This window comes from Coffea arabica, chromosome 3c (genome assembly GCF_036785885.1).
Source record: "Coffea arabica cultivar ET-39 chromosome 3c, Coffea Arabica ET-39 HiFi, whole genome shotgun sequence".
Lineage (NCBI taxonomy): Eukaryota > Viridiplantae > Streptophyta > Magnoliopsida > Gentianales > Rubiaceae > Coffea > Coffea arabica.
The window spans coordinates 768,598-786,762 of NC_092314.1; the positions used below are offsets into that span (position 1 = coordinate 768,598).

General features: G+C 38.3%; 4 protein-coding genes across 5 annotated transcripts; all 4 read left to right on the plus strand.

The window, feature by feature from the left end:
* The first annotated feature begins 1,030 nt into the window (after positions 1-1,030).
* Positions 1,031-2,818, plus strand: LOC113735311 (scarecrow-like protein 18). The gene has a single exon (XM_027262331.1). The coding sequence runs from the start codon at positions 1,031-1,033 to the stop codon at positions 2,816-2,818; it is 1,788 nt and encodes a 595-aa protein (XP_027118132.1).
* Positions 2,819-6,369: 3,551 nt separating this feature from the next.
* On the plus strand, positions 6,370-8,163 carry LOC113735313 (scarecrow-like protein 18). Its single transcript, XM_027262332.1, has one exon. It carries the CDS (start codon positions 6,370-6,372, stop codon positions 8,161-8,163), a length of 1,794 nt encoding a protein of 597 aa, XP_027118133.1.
* A 2,965-nt stretch (positions 8,164-11,128) lies between these two features.
* On the plus strand, positions 11,129-12,610 carry LOC113735314 (GRAS family protein RAM1-like). Its single transcript, XM_027262333.1, has one exon. The coding sequence runs from the start codon at positions 11,129-11,131 to the stop codon at positions 12,608-12,610; it is 1,482 nt and encodes a 493-aa protein (XP_027118134.1).
* A 1,614-nt stretch (positions 12,611-14,224) lies between these two features.
* On the plus strand, positions 14,225-17,348 carry LOC113733886 (probable bifunctional TENA-E protein). 2 transcript variants are annotated; one of them, XR_003459173.2, is made up of 5 exons: positions 14,225-14,467; positions 15,227-15,444; positions 16,173-16,535; positions 16,671-16,927; positions 17,020-17,348. XR_003459173.2 is itself a non-coding variant. In XM_027260108.2 (3 exons), exons 1-3 carry the CDS (start codon positions 14,306-14,308, stop codon positions 16,486-16,488), a joined length of 696 nt encoding a protein of 231 aa, XP_027115909.1. In that variant the 5' UTR covers positions 14,225-14,305; the 3' UTR covers positions 16,489-16,656. The 2 variants fall into 2 exon arrangements, 1 of the variants encoding a protein (XP_027115909.1); XM_027260108.2 differs by lacking the exons at positions 16,671-16,927; positions 17,020-17,348 and having other exon boundaries at positions 16,173-16,656.
* Positions 17,349-18,165: the final 817 nt, after the last annotated feature.

Below are 18,165 nucleotides of genomic sequence, written 5' to 3' on the forward strand. Positions count from 1 at the left end.
CGTATATACACTCGTGTTGCATAAAAAATTTATCCAAAAATCTGTAGTCATGTCAAAAAAGTCATGAGCTAAATAAAACACTATGAGGTGTTCCTTTTGTTCTCCTTCTCGTGGAAATTGAAAGAGCATGTATAGGTTTCTGGAAAGGTTTGCAAGCTTCACGAGTGGTCAAACGATATGATCAGAGAGGCTCGATTAGTTTCCGGAAAGGTTCTTACGACACAAGTGGACGCTTAATCTTCACAATTGATCAAAATGAATATAATTTATAGTTCTTCGAACATAAAGTATATGCTTTGGACGCTTAATAATCTTCGTAAGTGATCAAAATGAGTCGACTTTCACGATAAGTATTTACTTAATATAATATTTGTACCTTTCATTTTCTAGCCCAATGGTCTCTTCTATGCTTGTCAATTGTTTATTGAGGGTTGGAGACTGAAAAATATACTGCTAAAAATGCGTCTTGATTTCATTGTCGCATTAAATTTTTTAAGCACAACCTTGGAGCTTCTCCAGCTGTTTTTTTTCAAGTAGTTTACATCAATCTTAGTTGAATTCAGTTCAATTCGACGGTGTACTATATATTAGGAAAATAATGGGTCCCCAGGATCCTTATTTGGTCACAAGTGTGTTTATTTTTTCTTTGCGTCGTTTGTCCAATGTGGAATCCAAAGATTCGACCGCAGCCGAACGACGACATGATTAATCTCGAAGCTTTTGGCATTAAGCAGGTGGATCGTCAAAATCAAACGTACTCAATTGTCGGTTGTGTTTGTCCTTTCCTACGCGTTGTAATAAGTCAAAATCTTGCTATTTGCTATTCCAGAAATCTATTTCAGCTGCAAGAAAGAATCTAAGGCTTGTGTATTTAAAGCGCTTCAAACTTGACGCCAACATCGATCAAACTTGTTACTTTGATCGTGCTAGTACTGTATCACCTCTAGAATAAGCGGACATAAAGATTAGTTTGCAAGAATTTTAAGCATTAAAAAAAAATCTGCAAAAATCTCTTAAGTCTTAGGTCCTAATGGAGATGTTCCATTTCGATCACTTTGATTTTCTTGGGGTCTCTGGGAAGTATGGTTCTACAAAAGGTTTTCAGTTTGAAGATCATGCGAAAGAAGAGAAACGGAATCATCTGATTACAAATAATGATCATGACTGGGAAGCATCCAGAGGCATTGGTTCCTTTTATCCTGGTGCCCCTGGGTCGAATCAGGTGCATTGCAATACAGCTGATGGAGTTATCTTCTCCAAATTGCATCAGGAGCAGCAGTTAAAACAGTTGTCAGGTTTTGCCTGTTTCAATGATCTCTACTTTGACATGGAAATCCCACCATTTCAATCATGTGAGGAAGCGATTAAGAAGCTTGTCGATGATGTGGCTTTCGAGGGTTCAGAACCTAATGATGCCAAGAAAGAAAGGCCATATGCAGGACCCCTTCAGATTCTGAAGAACTACAGGAAAAGGTTCAGAAAATTAAATGTTGAAAAGACGGATTTTCCAAGTTACCTGGGGTGCACTTTTATAACTAGCCAGAAATTATCTACTGATGCTATTCTAAAGTTGGCTGCACAAAATTTCATCCGAAGTTCTTCCGAAGGTACTTCTTCTGAATTCTTTGTGCTTAACCATCCTTATGCAAGTTCATTCGTTGGCTTGGGTGAGGAAGACATCAAAGGTGTGCAACTTGTCCAGTATCTTCTAGCTTCAGCTGAATTAGTGGGCAAGAAACAGTTCGAACGTGCAGGTAAGCTCCTCCTTGAATGTGATAAGCTGAGTTCTAATCAAGGAAATGCTATTGAAAGGTTAGTCTACTATTTCTCTGGTGCACTCCACGAGAGAATTGATCGTGAAACTGGAACAGTTACTCCCAAAGGATTGGGGAAGATGCAGTCCCTCGATATGCTAGACACGATGTCAGGCATCACACCAGACATTATTGCGATGCAAAAATCAGTACCCTTTAGTCAGGTTAGCCAATTTGCTGGAGCTCAAGGTATATTAGATCATGTAGCTGATGCAACAAAAATTCATATTGTCGATCTTGAGATAAGGACTGGGATGCAGTACACAATTTTGATGCAAGCTCTAGCGACTAGGAGTCAAAATCCCCTTGAATATCTTAAGGTAACTGCGATAGGAACCAAATCAAAGGCCAAAATTGAGGAGACTGGAAGACGACTCGCAAGCTTTGCCCGGGCTTGGAACTTGAAATTCTCACTTAACATAGTCATGGTTGCAGATATCATGGATCTTAATGAGAACCTGTTTGAGATATATGCTGATGAAGCAGTTGCTGTCTGGGTCGAGTACTACTTGACGTTCATGATTCGCAGGCAAGATATACTGGAATCGTTGATGAATGTTGTCAAAGCTATTAATCCTCGTGTGATGATTGTTACCGAAGTCGAGGGAAACCATAATTCTCCAGTTTTTGTGACCCGCTTCATTGAAGCTCTATTTTACTATGGTGCTTTCTATGATTCCTTGGAAGACTGTCTGAAGCATGACTCAAAGAATAGAATGTTCGTTGAATCAGTATACTTCAGTCAGGCAATAAGGAACATAGTAGCAACTGAAGGAGAGGAAAGGACAATCCGACATGTGGCAGTGAACGTCTGGAAGGCATTTTTTGCTCGTTTTGGGATGGTGCAGGTTGAGTTAAGCATGTCTTCCATGTACCAAGCGAATTTGTTGCTGAAGAATTTTGATTGTGGGAGTTCCTGCACGCTTGCTATGGATGGAAAAGGCCTAATCATCGGGTGGAAGGGAACCCCAATTCATTCACTTTCTGCTTGGAAGTTTCGATAATATTCTAAGAATGCAGTTCTGGACTTTGATATTTTGAATCTGTCATCGTCCTCCTAACTGTCTATCTAAATCTGTAAAATGCATATGCAGGTTTTTTTTCATGTTGCTTGACATAGATACTAAGATTGATGAGTTGATTGTTTTTTTTTGCAAACCAAGCATAAAGTTTTTGTGATTTTGCGTGCAGTCATGTTTGAGTCTTATCTTGAAGTTGCTAATCCTACGGCCTCTGATATTTGAGTGGAATTTAGGAATGATGGTGGTAATGCAAGAGATTCTTTAACATCTTGCTTACTCCAACGGTTTCATCCGTATTTTCATTGTGTTAGATGTACTTCCTGTATAAATGTATAGTGATCGGAATTCATCAAGGTTTTCCCTTTTCTCCAATCTTCAGTGTCCTATGTAGATGCATGCCTCCTTTTCTCTTAGTTATGCAGAAAAGATCCAGCATAACGGTGACTTAAAACTGTACAAACTTCAACTCTACCACAAGGAAAATTAAGGTTGAATGTTCCTGTACAAGGGATCACGCATGAAAGAATCGAGATATCTGCTCTTGATAAGCATGAAAGAGCAATTCTATCCAAATTGTTGTGTTTGTATCCTTGGTTTAGTAAGAACTCTGCTGTGTTCGATGTGCATGTCATTAGAAGCAATCTGTCAGTCCGATGACCAAAGTCTAAAGTGCTTCACTCAATTGCATTCGAAATTGTCTTCAAATGTTTGTAATTTGGTAAGGAAGTTGGCTGATTTACTAAACGCCATTCTAGAGCCGCCTACCACTCGTAGTGGCCAACAAAAGAATAGTACAAATATTTGGGCATGGAACTCGGTGAAAACAAGAACCTACTTTGTTGCAAATATGAAGACTGAAATTCCAGCCATGATCATAATAATGCCAGTCAGAGTTGGAAGTTTTCCAAGAATATGGCTGATTGGAGTGTGAATTGTGTGACTAGTCTGAGTCGGCTCCAATTTGAACATACCATGAATTGCAATCCAATTTAGCCTCTGTATTGCTTGTCTCCTGACTGTGCAAGGTCGGAAAAGAAATTAACTCTTGCAACCTCTTGTAAGGGTATCGACCTGTCAAACTTTGACGTACTTTTTCTTGTTGCTGTGAATAAGAAACTCAGACATAAAATTAAGCAGTTTCTTCGACTTCTTGTGACTGCAATCGATTTTTCCTCAGTCTTCGGAGTGTTTTTAAGGCAATGATTTTCCCTTTTCTTTTAGTTTTAGGTTGAGACAAAACTTTAAAGTATACAGAGTCTGGCAATAGAATCTACAGTTGGAAAAGCAGCACACATCCAGAACATCAGAAATGAACCAAATGCGGCCTGGAATGGTTAGTCTTTCTTATAAAAGAAACTTGCCGCCGTTTAGGGGACAACATTGCTCACAGTAAAGTGGCATACCCTTTCTAACCAATGCACTGGAAATCAGTAAGGAATAAACGAGCACTGCAAAAGTAACAGAAGGAGCAGTTTAATTAGGATTGATAATCAGGTAGTTTAGGATTTGTGACAAATCTCCAACCTTAATTTCCTTAATGCCTAGTGAAACTAGCCAAGCCTAGCGCTTTTTTTTTTTCTGACTTTCATCGTGATGATATGATCTCCAGAAAGATTCTCCTTTGCTGGTCATTGAATAAATTAATCAAGTTCGCGCGGTCGAGTTAATCATAAACTGGCCGAGTCAAAACTTGAGTTTTAACTCACATTGAATGATTTTAAACCCGAGCATGTGTATGTATTTGGGGCTCAAATAACTTGTAGGATCTAATTGAGCCTCACCTCACATGTATGTACATGTAGTTTATTTTTTTTTTTTATTTACTAATATAAAATATCCATTCCATCCCCCCATCTAAAAGATATAAATAAAATGTTTATCCATATTGCTCCAAACGATCATCTCATTCCTACAATTACACGGAGCGTGTGGTAGAATGGTGACACTCTGATTTAACGTGGAGTAGACTTGTGTTATTGATATAAACAATCTTAAAGACATTTTATACGATTTAAGGTTGTAGCATTCTTTTGTTCAAATATTCTTTCGACTTAAGCAAAAAGCCAATGGCCGAAGGAACAATTTTTGAGAAGGAATTTTGTTCAACGGATTGTCCGTTTGCGGGGCAAAAGATGCTCAAGATGACGGCCAATGTCCACGGAGCACAGAGGATTGAAAGGCTGGCTATGTTAAGATAGGATTTTGGTTGTCCCAGTTGTTTGAGACGTATTCTCCAAAGTTCAGAGATGAGACGCAGAGATTGTCGATTTCTGTTGTCGGCAGAAGAGGCCATCATCCAACACTAGGGTCTGGACTTTGGTAAGTTCCAGGTAGATTTTGAACCTTGGTAATGGTGGGCATCTTCAGTCATTGAATCAAATTTTCTTGTCACCCTTGGCAAATAATGTGTTAGCCCAGATGGTTTCACCTGGGCATCAAGTTTTTTCAACAAATCTCTTGATAAGCCCAGTTGCAGATATAAATGGGGCAACTAGTCTAAGCCAAGCAGGTTTAAACAAAATTTTCTGTTCATTTTCCTGCGGATGCTTTTCATTTCTTTTGGAGTGAAATTTAACATAATCGACGGTTGATTAGATTATTTGATTACCTTCTGTGTATGTGACGATAGTCCCTAAGATAATTTGCTAATGGCTCCAGAAAGACTAAATAAGTGTAATAAGCAATTCGCATCGCTAAAGCTTCTACTTTAGTTGTTGATCAATACATGTAGTGCTTGCTGTCATATGGACTAGTCTTGGATTCTGATTCGACTTTGAAACCTTAGCATTTCCGTTTGGCTTAAACCTTCTGATTCGACTTTGAAACTTCAGGCTAACCACTCTTTTTTTGTGGCTTAAACACATTTCACCTTATAGTAATACCAAACAACGGAAAAGAATGGCAGAACCAAAAAGGGAACAATTGTTTGCCTCAACTAGAACCTAAGATTTTGCAACACTACTTAAATTTCTCACTATTTCAATTGAATGAATGCATACTCTTTGCGGTCTTAGCAATTACCAACCTGCAGAAATTACAAACAGATCACTCTCAGCTGTTATTTTCCAAAGCGAGGACAAGATTTGATGTCTGTCCTTAGCATCCTTAGAAATGAATTTTGAAGCTATTAATTCAGCTTAATCATTGTCAACCACTATTATCTAAACCAAAGATACTAGCTTTGACGTTTGCTCCGTAGAAAACAAGAGCGTAATATCAACGACTACGGCCCAGTAATCATATCACTATCTCAGCTTAGTTAAGTCGTCTGAAGCTACTTTTATCCCTTTTTGTTTCTTTTATCTGTTTCTATCTGACTGACTTATTAACTGAGCCGGATGATCTCATTATTGCAGCTGAATTAAAATAAAGGGTCACCTTGTGGAAGTAACTCGAAGGTTTTAACAATTAACTTTGCCCTATGTGAAATGTAAATGTTAAAATTCTATAAATAGAAGATTAGTGGATTATCTACTTGATCATTAAAAGCCGATTTTTTTGGTAGTAAAGCTCTCAAAGTTGAGAACATTGAGATGTCCTACAAGATGTTCTCTCTTGAGAAACTTGATCTTGGTGGATTTCCTGATAATTTTGCTCCTTCTAAAGGTACAAAGGTTGCTGGAGAAGGAAATGCAAAGAAACGAACTCGAACTCGTTCCTTAGGAGGTGAAAACGGTGGAGAATCAGAGGAGATCACTTCACTTTATTCTGGCCTCAGCTTCGACAACCAGAAGGATAATACAGCTGAGGAAAGAATTTCCTCGTCCAAGTATCAGCACGAACTGCAACTGCAGCAGTTTGTGGACTTTGGAGGTTTGGATAATCTGTACTTTGATGTAGTCTCTCCACCATTTCAATCATGTTCTGAGGAGATAAGAAAACTATTTAATACCAAGCCTGGAAATCCAGAGTTTGTTGAATCCTGCAAGGAGAAGCCACATGCAACCTCTCTGGAGATTCTGAAGAACTATGGAAGTAGGCTGCGAAGACTGAATGGTGAAAAGATAAACATATCCCACTTTGACGTTGCAAGCACTGGGATAAGCAAGAAAAAGCTATCAACTCTTGCAATTTTGCTCTTAGCTGGAGAAAATTTCATTCATACATCTAATTCCACAGCAAAGAGTGAACTCTCCACTCTTAGTCACCCATATGCCAGTTCATTTCTTGGCCTCTCTGAGGAAGACACTAAAGATGTACAACTTGTCCAGCATCTTCTAGCTGCTGCTGAGAAAGTAGGTGAGAAGCAATTTCATCGAGCAGGAAAACTCCTGAAGGAGTGTAAAAAGCCAAGCTTTGACAAAGGAAACCCTGTTCAGCGTCTAGTTCACTATTTTTCTGGAGCTCTTCATGAGCGAATTGATAGAGAAACTGGAAGATCTAGATCTCAGGGTACTGGGAGGATGCTCACAAAGTATGTTGAAAATGCTTTAGCTACGATCAACTCCACTGTCCTAGCATTCCAAAAAGCAGTACCTTTCTCTTATGTTAGCCAATTTGCTGGAATTCAAGCCATCATAGAACAGGTTGAAGATGCGAGAAAGGTCCACATCATTGACCTCCAGGTCAGGCTGGGAACACAGTACACCATGTTAATACAAGCTCTTGCAGCTGGATCTGAATGTCCTGTTGAGCATCTCAAGATAACTGCTGTTGCAACTAGTTGCAGGGAAGCGATAGAGGCAACAGGTAGGCGATTAGTAAGCTTTGCCGAATCCTTTAGCTTGCCTCTCTCCTTTAGTATAGTGATGTTAGATGATATTTTAGACCTTCATGGAAATGTCTTTGAGCTTGATGATGAGGAAGCTGTTGCAGTCTATTCAGAATACTTTTTTATGATGATGATTGGATCTCCAGACAGGCTGGAATCTTTGATGGGAGTCATCCGAAATCTTAATCCTCGTGTATTTGTTATTACTGAAGTCGAAGCAAATCACAATGCCCCAGTATTTGTGAACCGCTTCACTGAAGCTCTCTTTTATTATGGTGCATTTTTTGATGCCTTTGAAGATTGTCTAAAGGATGACGAAGCAAATAGAATGGTCCTGGAATCAATCTACTTCAGTAAGGGAATAAAAAATATTGTGTCAGCCGAGGGGGAGGAAAGGACAATAAGACATGTGAAAATCAATGTCTGGAGGGAGTTTTTTGCACGGTTTGGGATGGTTGAAGTAGAATTAAGCATGTCATCCATGTATCAAGCAAATTTGCTTCTTAAGAACTTTGCTTGTGGTAATTCTTGTACACTTGATGTGGATGGGAAAGCTCTAATTGTTGGGTGGAAAGGAACACCAACCAATTCTCTTTCTGCTTGGATTTTTGAATAAGATTCGATTACAGAAGGCTAAAAACTCTAATGAAGAGTGTAGTCTATCTTTAGTGCTTTGTTATCATTGCCCAATTGTTGGGGTGCATTTGCTTATTTTGTTAGTAGAATAATTTCTTCCCTAGTTGTTAATTCCTTGCTGTCTCTAGTCACTACAAACTAGTTACCTAAAAATGTATAATTTTACTTTTTACTGTCACTGTTTAGGGTCGTGTCTGATCTCGCAGAAACTCACTTTATGCTTGAACTGGTTAGATATCGACGTAAGAATGACTTTATGGACCATAAGTTACACTATTTTGGTGTGGAAAAAAGTTTGGCAAGTGAATAAATCTTTTCCTTTCTGAGCCTGTCCCTCCATTATATATGTGTGTGTGTGGGTTGTACATTGCTTGTGTAGCTCTAACAACAAAGTCTTTTATATATGTTCCTTTTCTGCCTTGCTATGGATACTTGACAGACATCATGACCAGCTTGCCGGCTTTGCGCCAGCAGTTTGATATATACACTTCATCTGTCTTAGGGCCTACTGAACATTAAGCTGAAGGAAAGTTGGCAAGTTTGTTACCCCAAAAAAAAAGAAGGAAATTTGTTTGAATTCCCATGACTTCGATTCAAGTCATAGTCCAGAAAATGAAGGCCCAACTAAAAGAAACCGAAAGCCAAAACGGTGTTGCTATAAACAGAAAATGCAAGTGTAATAGTCAAACCAGAAGTGTTCCCCACTTGAATGCACCGATTTCTTGAACTGCTTTGGTGAAGCACTCTGTCTCAGCGAGTTGATGGATTGTGGGAAAGGCAAGCATAGAGCACCAAATTATGTATAGAAAATGAGTGAAGAAGACATCCTCGAGGGGCGGATCTGAAACGTTGTCATAGCTAAGGGTACTAAGAGGATTCATCTGAGATGAAGAGTTTGCTTTCAGGAGGACCCTTTTTACAAGGTTTGGGATAATGGAAATAGAGTTCAGCAGGACATCATTGTGTCAAGCCACCCGCCTGCTTAATAGGTCAGCATGCTTTAGTTCTTGCATAATGGATATGGACGGGAAAATTTCTGGTCTTGGGTTGGAAAGGGACCCCATATGTCTCTTTCTGCCTGGACGAGTATTGTTAGACAAGCTCTGCCGGATTCAAATTTATGGCTTATTTTCACAGATGATAGTTGCTAATGCTGTGGGAACTGGAACCAGTTCTTATGATATCAAATTTGCAAGACGAAGTGTTGGAAATTGAAGACAAGAGTAAGTTCGGGTTACCTCACTCCGAAGCTTTGATCGCAGCAGATTTTTCAACTTCAACATTCAAGCTGAATCACGTGCTCTTGATCGGGTGTGAATCACAGTGAAAATCACACACTTTCCACAACCCAAATCGTAGGCTATATTTTTAGTTCTTCTATTTTGTAGAGGAGGAGAAAAAATTGGAAGAAGGTTTTGTCGGTCTCTGTTTCTTTCTTCCTTTTTCACTGGGGCGGTGGAAAAGATTACCGGTACACTCATTTTCCTTTCTTTTTGTTTTATTTCTACTTTCAGGTAGAAAATTAGTAGAACAATCCATCATGGTAAGACAACTCATCATGGCCGTCCACCTATTTTTCTCACACGAAGAATAAAATTGCAATGTTTACTAAAACAATATGAGAGTTAGATGGATAATGGCTGTATGGTACAAGACTCAAAATGAAAATTAATGCCGATTACTTGCAACATGTTATTCTGCTAGATTTACTAAATTCACTAGGAAAAAGCTACTGATTTCATTTGTTTAAACTTGCGACATTTTTTTTTTCCAGTGAAAACAAAGAGTACTTCATATTTCATTCATGATACTCGCTTTATCGTCTAGAAAAAGGCAAAAAAGTATGCGTTCAAGACCAAAGATATAAAAAAGAGCTGCGACTCTAGGGGACGAATTTCCACCTATAGATACCAACCAGGTAGTTCCAAATGATCAAATACAACAAGAACCCCTAGTTTAATAGGTCCGTCAGCATACAAGCATCCAACTGCAAATGCCAAGTCAAAATAGTAACCATCGATACAGTATATCAGTTGCATGAGAGATTTGCAATCTCTGAACTGTCCAAAGGTAATTGTAAATTTGTAATCGATATTCTTTTCAAGAGTTGGTCCACAGGAAGGGAATGTTAAACAACAGGCGTAATCACATTTTTCATGATTTTCGACTGCTCCATGCAGAAAAATGACCTGTTGACTAATCCTGTACAAGTAGTCCTGCAGTTTGTCTCGGAACGGTATTCTCTTCTGATTATTGCTCAAGTCATTGGGATAATCCAAACTATATGTCGTATCTTGAGAACATGTGTGCTCCACGGTAGCCGAGTCAACGGGGCAAAAGTAATACTAAAATTTTTTACCTACTCTTTTCCTAGTTTTTTAAGCAAAAAAAAATATTTAATTAACAAGTTGAAATGAAAAACCTTTTTTTAGCTTACTTTAAATGAAATTTTGTGGCATACATATTTTTTTAGAATATTAGTTCATGAACCAACTTAGAGAACTATATAATTCTTTCATTTTCTTCATAAAAAACTCTGGAATCACATTTAAAATTAAATCAAAAATTTTAGAGGTATTATAGAAATTTAAGGGACCGTGGAGGCCGTGCCCCCACCTTAAATACGCCACTGGTGCCCCGCGAGCTGATGATTGCCTTTGTCTGGACCGAAGTCTTCTTCGGTGCGTGGTGCGGTATGCAAAGACAATCCCAATAGGCAAGAAAACAGGCAGTGCACTTGCTGTGTCGGAGATCGATCCATCTGTCAAGAAGACGTTTTTACAAATAATTCTTTTATTGGATTTTCCGCTTGAGCTGAGGAATCGAAAGACTGCTGACTGCATTTCTTAAAAAAATAAAAAAAGAAGACATGCTTTGTTCTGTGGTTATTTAAGCAGCTTCCCTCAAGCCCCCATTTTGTGTTTCAGCAAAGAGACTGGAAAGACATGGATTCTGGTCCAGCGAATGTCAGCAACTCACAAACCATCTCTTATGTTGCTGATACAGAGAGGGAAATCCCGCAAATTCCTTTAAATCCTTTAGAACTTCTGAATCAGTATGCTCCAAAGGTGAAGCGTCTGAGAGTGGAAGATTCCAGTGAGAAAAAATCTGATCCTCCACCTAATCCTGCTAGTTCTGGTCACGGTCAAGCAATCCCAGCTGCCAGCATCATCAAGATGGCAAAAGCTCGACTCCTTCAGTTAAATTCCCAAAAGGCCGATATTGTTTCCTACGCTTCGACTTCTTTTGGTGCTCAATGTGGGCTCCCTTCTGCTGCTGCTGAAGACTTCGAGCTTGCACTGCGACTTCTAGCTGCTGCTGAAAAGGTGGCCAAGCAACAGTTTGTTTATGCAAGAAAGCTGCTCAGCTTGTGCGAAAGCAGCGTTTCTCAAAGCGGTAATCCTATTCAAAGAGTTGCTTACTATTTTGCTGATGCTCTGCAAGAAAAGATTGATAAAGAGTGGGGACTAGTTTCATCCGAAGAAATGGAAAGAATAAGAAAGGGGCCAACTGATGTGGAGCAAACCATGATTAGATTGCGACCCGAAATGACGAGATGTCAACAAGAAATCCCTTTTTGTCTATACACTCAATTCACTGCAATTCAATCCATTCTGGATTGCGTGGCATCGGCAAAAAGGGTTCATCTAATAGATTTTGGAATTGATAATGGCTCACACTGGACATTGATCATGCAAGCATTTTCTGTCAGATTCGAATGCCCTCTCGAACATCTCAAGATTACAGCAGTTGGGGCCTCTAAGCAGATGATGGAAGACACAGGTAAGTGGCTATCCTCTTTCGCCGAGACCATCAGTTTACCGTTTTCATTCAGCATTATTGTATCAGAGATGGAGGATCTCAAGGAAGGTCGGTTTGGATTAGAAGCTGACGACACTCTGGCAGTTTACTTGGGGTTGCGACTTTGGACTCTGTTACCGTGGCCTAATCAATTGGACAAGTTTATCAAATTGATTAGAAACCTCAACCCCCGTCTAATTGTAGTTAACGAAATGGAAGCGAGCATAAATTCACCAGACTTCCTTAAACGATTTAACGAATCAATTCATGTTTTTAGTGCAATTTTTGATTGCATCAATTCTTGCATGTACCACAGAGTCATGTTCAGGAAGCTGAATGAAGAAGTTATCTTTCCTGGGATGATCCGAAACATTGTCATAGCTGAGGGTATTGAGTGGATTCAGAGGTATGAAAAGATAAGTTTCTGGAGGGCCCTTTTCGGAAAGTTTGGCATTGTGGAAACAGGCATGAGCCGGCCTCCGCCAGATCAAGAAATCTTGTTCCTCAGAAGTTCAGACCGGTTGACTTCTTGCACCGTGGAATTGGACGGGAAATGTCTGCTCCTGGGGTGGAAGGGTTCAGCAATTCAGTCTGTTTCTGCCTGGAAGATCAAGCAGGACGACTGAAAAGAATCAATAATGCCTCCTTGATTAGGAGTTGGAATTGACATCATAATCTCAACAGTTTTTACAATTGCCAGTACGATGTATTGTACCACTTCTGTGTTGTACGTTTTTCTTTTCCTTCACTTCTCAATACTGCGTCATGCAATTCACAGTACTATTTTTTCACTTTTCAATGTTGTGTCATGGAATTGACTCTTTTTCCCCCCCTAGCTAGTGGTAAGAAGGACGGAAAAAGGAGAGGATGAATTTGTTTGGATTGGCTTGATTTCAAATAAAAAAATTTATTTCACAAATTTCAATCATCTTTTTATTATTTCAATTATCTTTTTATCTAACATACATCACATCATAAAAAATTATTACAGTAATTATCTCAAATAAATCATCCAAATAAACTCTTATCTAAACAAACTCGATATATTCCTAGCCGTTTTGTACTTTGGTTATATGAAAATGGGCTATATACGTAACTAGTTTTTAAACCAATGATGAAAAACAAACAAGAGAGCTGAAATACGAAATAGCCCAAGAAATTAACAAAAAACTTTCAATTGATTTGACACAAGTTTTACTTAAAAAAAAAATAAAAGTTATCAAGCAACATCGACAAGACTAATTACTCAGAATATTGATGAAAAAATAAAAAATCGGACATATATGATTCTGACAATGGGCATGCATAACGCTATTGCTACAGCCCAACAGTAAAAGAGGGCCCGGCAGCAGGAGTCTAATTTTTTTTTTTAAAACGTTGCTGGGCCTTGTTAGCCTGGCAGCCAAAAAATTTTTTTTTTTTCAAACCTTAAAAAAGGGGGTTACTGATACGGCAAAAGGGTTCAATTTCATCCGAATCATGACGGACTCAGAGAGATTTTGAAGTTAAAAGGGCCTAAATTTGTTGGAGAAGTCCTCCATGATTTTCCCGGCTATAAGATTTATGGAAAAGGTCAGCTTTCTTCACCCTTGTTTGATCATGAGGAGCTTCCTGGTGGGCAATTTTATTATCTCCTTCCTCTTGGTGGAGAAAAGGCTTCTCAGGTTGGTGATGGTTATGAACATCCCACTTTTTTATCATGGACTGACACTAAGAGTTGCAGGGGAAAAGGACATATTGTAGGATACAAATTCCAACCGTAAATATTTTAGAGTCTGGAGCCTTGTACCGAAAATTTCTTAATCCGAGCCTAGGCCCTAATAATTCTAGAAGCACATCACTAAGCACAGCGCAAGCAAAATTTAAAAAACAGTACTAATTTTTTTTTTTTTAAAAAATCATTCAAAATATTTTTCACATTTTATAAAATAATTTTTTTCATTCCTTACTCTTAAAAATGTAATATTACGTCTTTGTAAATTCACATTGATTAAATTTTATCTCCACCTAAACCTCTGATTAATTTTTGATCGGAATTCATCAAATTATATTTTAGGGACAAAATTATCAAATCATATTTTTTCACAATTCACAAAAGATAAACCTTTTTTGTTTTAATTTCAACAAGTTGATATCGCCGGAGGCAATTTTTGGGCTTTGCATGTTTAACACGTGGCAGCAGTGCAAAAGTCCACTTGTATCTGAGGTCGTAGGCATCTTTTCCAAGAACGGTCCATTCCAAGTCTACTAGTTAGTAGTTATTCGGTCGGTCAACCCAAGGGGAGAACTATGCAAAATTGTTTTCAACCTTGACGAAAGAAATGGAAAGGAAGGATGAAGCAGAAGAAGCTAAAAGCAAAGTTTCTGTGATCGAAACATGGCTGAGAAAGCACCGTTTGCTCTACGTTGGAGCCACCAGACACCCTTTTATCCATAGCATTCGAGATGGCTCTGTAGATGTCTCTTCATTCAAGAGATGGCTGGTAAACTCATGGACTCGTGAATTTTTTTTTCCCGTTATTTGTTTCCTTTGTGTTTCTTCAATTGATCCTTATGTTCTAAATATTCCATTCTTGGTTTCTATGAATCGGCTTTCTGTTGCCTTCCAATATATGTTCAGCTATGTTAAATCTCCCAATTCATTTTCTTCCATCCTCCCTATATGTGTAAATTAAATTCTATGTCGAAGCCCCTCTTTTGTCTTATCTGGAGAATTATTGCTATTTCTCTTTGGTCCATTTTAGCGAAATCGTTCAGTTTTGTTTTGAATGTAAAAGAGGCACTAGACATGACAACTGAAGTTTTTGTGGTTTGCCACAAGCCCATCTTTTATGGAATACCATCTGTCTTTCTGTTTTTGTTTTATGATGGCCGGCCATCTATTTAAAGATGCTAAATTTACTGTCTTTTTGTCGTGGGTTGGAGAAAATTTAAATGTATTAGTGTGAGATTTGGGATTTTGCAGAAAAGCTAGTAACTTGGAAAGAAAGGAGGGAATTAGATAGCAGTTAGGACTCTCTGCGACAAGTATGTGTACCATTCACTGCATTTGCCTTTTCATATTTCAGTGCTTGTATATGGGAAATAATCAACTTTAATCTGGAAATATAGAAATTAAGAAATAAAGGAATAAGCAATAAAATATGGTTATAATTTGCTTGCTTTTGTATCTAGTCACGCTAAAACCATGTTTATAGCAGTACATCATAAAGGCAGTAATATAGTCAAGAACTACATTGCAGGAGCAAGACTACATATTTGTTAGAGCATTTGTCCCTTTTGTTGCGACTGTCTTGCTTAAGGCCTGGAAGGAGTCCTTTGATGCCACTGATATGGACGTCATTTTGAGTGGTATGGCTTCTCTCAATGATGAATTTGCTTGGTTCAACAAAGAGGCTTCAAAGTGGGGTGTTTCACTCACAAATGTTGCTCCTCAGAAGGCAAACCTTGATTACTGCAGGTACGCTGTCTTGTTATGGATAAAGTTTCACTAAGTGTCTACAAGTAACCTTTTCCTGCTAAGAGTTGATCAGCATATCATGAAAAGCAATTTCATGTCATGTCCTTGGGAAATAAAAAAATAATTTTCTGCTTGTGTTAATAGAAAAGGGCGTTAAGGTTTACAATGGCAATGAGAATGTCTTCAGAGCCCAATTTCTTTAGCATGCTGTTTGTTTTAGTTTCTGTAACTTATGTACGATTCATCTTTTTTCCAATCAAAAGTTACCAGGTTGTGCTAATCCTTAGAATTTCAAGTCATTAGTCATATTGTGTTGAAGCTTTTCTGGATAGAACCACAACTTTGCTGGGACTACTGGAGCATCAGTAATAGGCCTTTTGCATATGCTAATATACATTGTTTAGCTCATTACCTTCATATTGCACGAAAGTTTACGAATCCCATTGCTTTAATGTCAAAGAATGATTGTCTCTTGTATGTAAAAATTTCCCTTTATCATGGTAATCTTGCAGTTTCTTGTTTGGCTGGCAACCCACTTTATTTACATATGCTGAAAGAATAGTGCTTTCCAAGCTGAGCACCATTTTTTAATCAGTTATGTAAAATGGGAAAGTGTTAGTTTATCTTTTTGTTATTCAAGCCCGAAATCTTCAGCCTTAAGAGAGGAGATATCATGTCATGAATCAGAGACTTTCAAAGTGATGGTAACTCTTCACCTTTGGGTACAGATTTCTGGAAAGTCTAATGAGCTCTGAAGTTGAATACACCGTGGCTATTACAGCTTTTTGGGCTATTGAAACTGTTTATCAAGACAGCTTTGCACACTGCCTGGAAGATGGTTCGAATACTCCAGAAGAATTAAGAGATACCTGCCAGAGATGGGGGAATGATGGCTTTGGTCAATATTGCCATGCGCTCCAAAGCATAGCCGAGCATCATCTAGAGAAGGCATCTGATGATGTTCGTAAAAGAACTGAGGCAGCAGTGCTAGATGTTCTTGAATATGAAGTTGCCTTTTGGAACATGAGCCAAGGGGATACCTGAATGCTTTGGGTTGATATCTCTCCCAGTGCCTGGGCATGTTAGACAATGTGGGTGATGCACCTTTGAGTGACTCTAGCAGGATTGTGTGTATTAACGTTTAATAAATTGCCTAGAGTTTGATTTTCTACATTAACGTCTAATAAATTGCCCAGAGTTTGATTTTCTACACATCTTGATTTCAGTATCCTCCAGTATCTGTAGAACTAAGTCTGCGCATTGTCATTTTCTGCTGCTATCCATCTAAAGATGACTGTTATCCAAGTTAGGAGGGCTTCTGCCTCTGATTAGTGATGCAAATTAATTCCTTTCTTCCAACATCGAACCAGCCATTGCATTTAGAAAGAATATCTACACCGCTCAACTTCGGCTGCACAGAACTTTGGCAAGATTTGATATGGTCAACCTGCTCTGTTGTGAAATAATAACCTCTTGTTCCACGGTGAGAACTCCCAATGCTAAAAATTGCTGGAGTTTTTTTTTTATTTTATTACTTTAATCCCGATTGCTTCTTTCTTGCATATGTTGCATCAGAGTTTAGCCCATAAACGACTTTGTGTAATTGGGAGGTGGTGATAACTGATAAAAGTCCCAGTAAAGATTCAAGGCAGCAGGGATGGCATGGTGGTTGACTATGGGACATGCCTCTTGGAAAACCTATTCATGATGGATCTGAAAACTCTCCGTCCCCCCCCCCCCCCTTTTTTTTTTCACTGCCTTGATCCCTGCTGATTCCAGAAGAGATCATGAGCAATATTAGGATTCTGTACTGCTGAAGTAGGATTCGAAGAAATCCAGTTAATCGCTTGTACTTTATGCGCATCTATTGGAAAACACGCTCGAACGTGGTTCTATCGGCTCAACCCTGATATCTGGCATTTTTCACTTCTTCAATGCAAGTCAAAAGGCAATGGCCCCTTGATATTGATCATGTTTAGCCTGCAGGAAACAAAATTTGTTGCCCTCCCATGCAGTCAAACAACAGCGATGTACAAAAGAAAAGAGCACCATGCCAATTGGACAGATTTGGATTGCCAATTATTTCACCTTATTTACACGCACTGATATGCTTGCATTATTAACACATTTTTCAATCACTTTTTTATTTCACATACATCATATCAAAAAAGTGCTACAGTACTTTTTCATAAAATTATCTCAAATAATTTACAACCCAAACGCAAACACTATTTCCATTTTAGTTCCAACGGTTAAGTGAACTTAATTTGTCATGTCTACCATTTTCTTCCCCTTATGTTTTACTTTACTACTATTTCTTTTCAGCTATTTTAGGACAAAAGACTGTAGACAGATAGATTATGGCTTTTTAAATTTTTTTTATTTTAGGAACCGAACTTATAAAAGCTAAGGCTCCCCTTAACAGGTAATTCCTACTTCAATCTACACGATCTTTAAAATACGTTAGAATTTAATTTATATTACCACAACAAGGTCTTTGTATGCCTGCTGGCCAAAAAAAAAAAAAAAGGAAATAAATAAACAGAAAAGTTCCAGCAGAGGATGAATATATATCTTTGATTTATCCTCGGTAATAAATACGTAACATTTGACCATTAAAAGTCAAACAAATTAAAAAAAAAAATCTCCACAAAAGGTACACAATAGCCAAGACAGCAACAGATTTGATGTGACTTTTGCCTTTTTATTCGTTCGAGATTT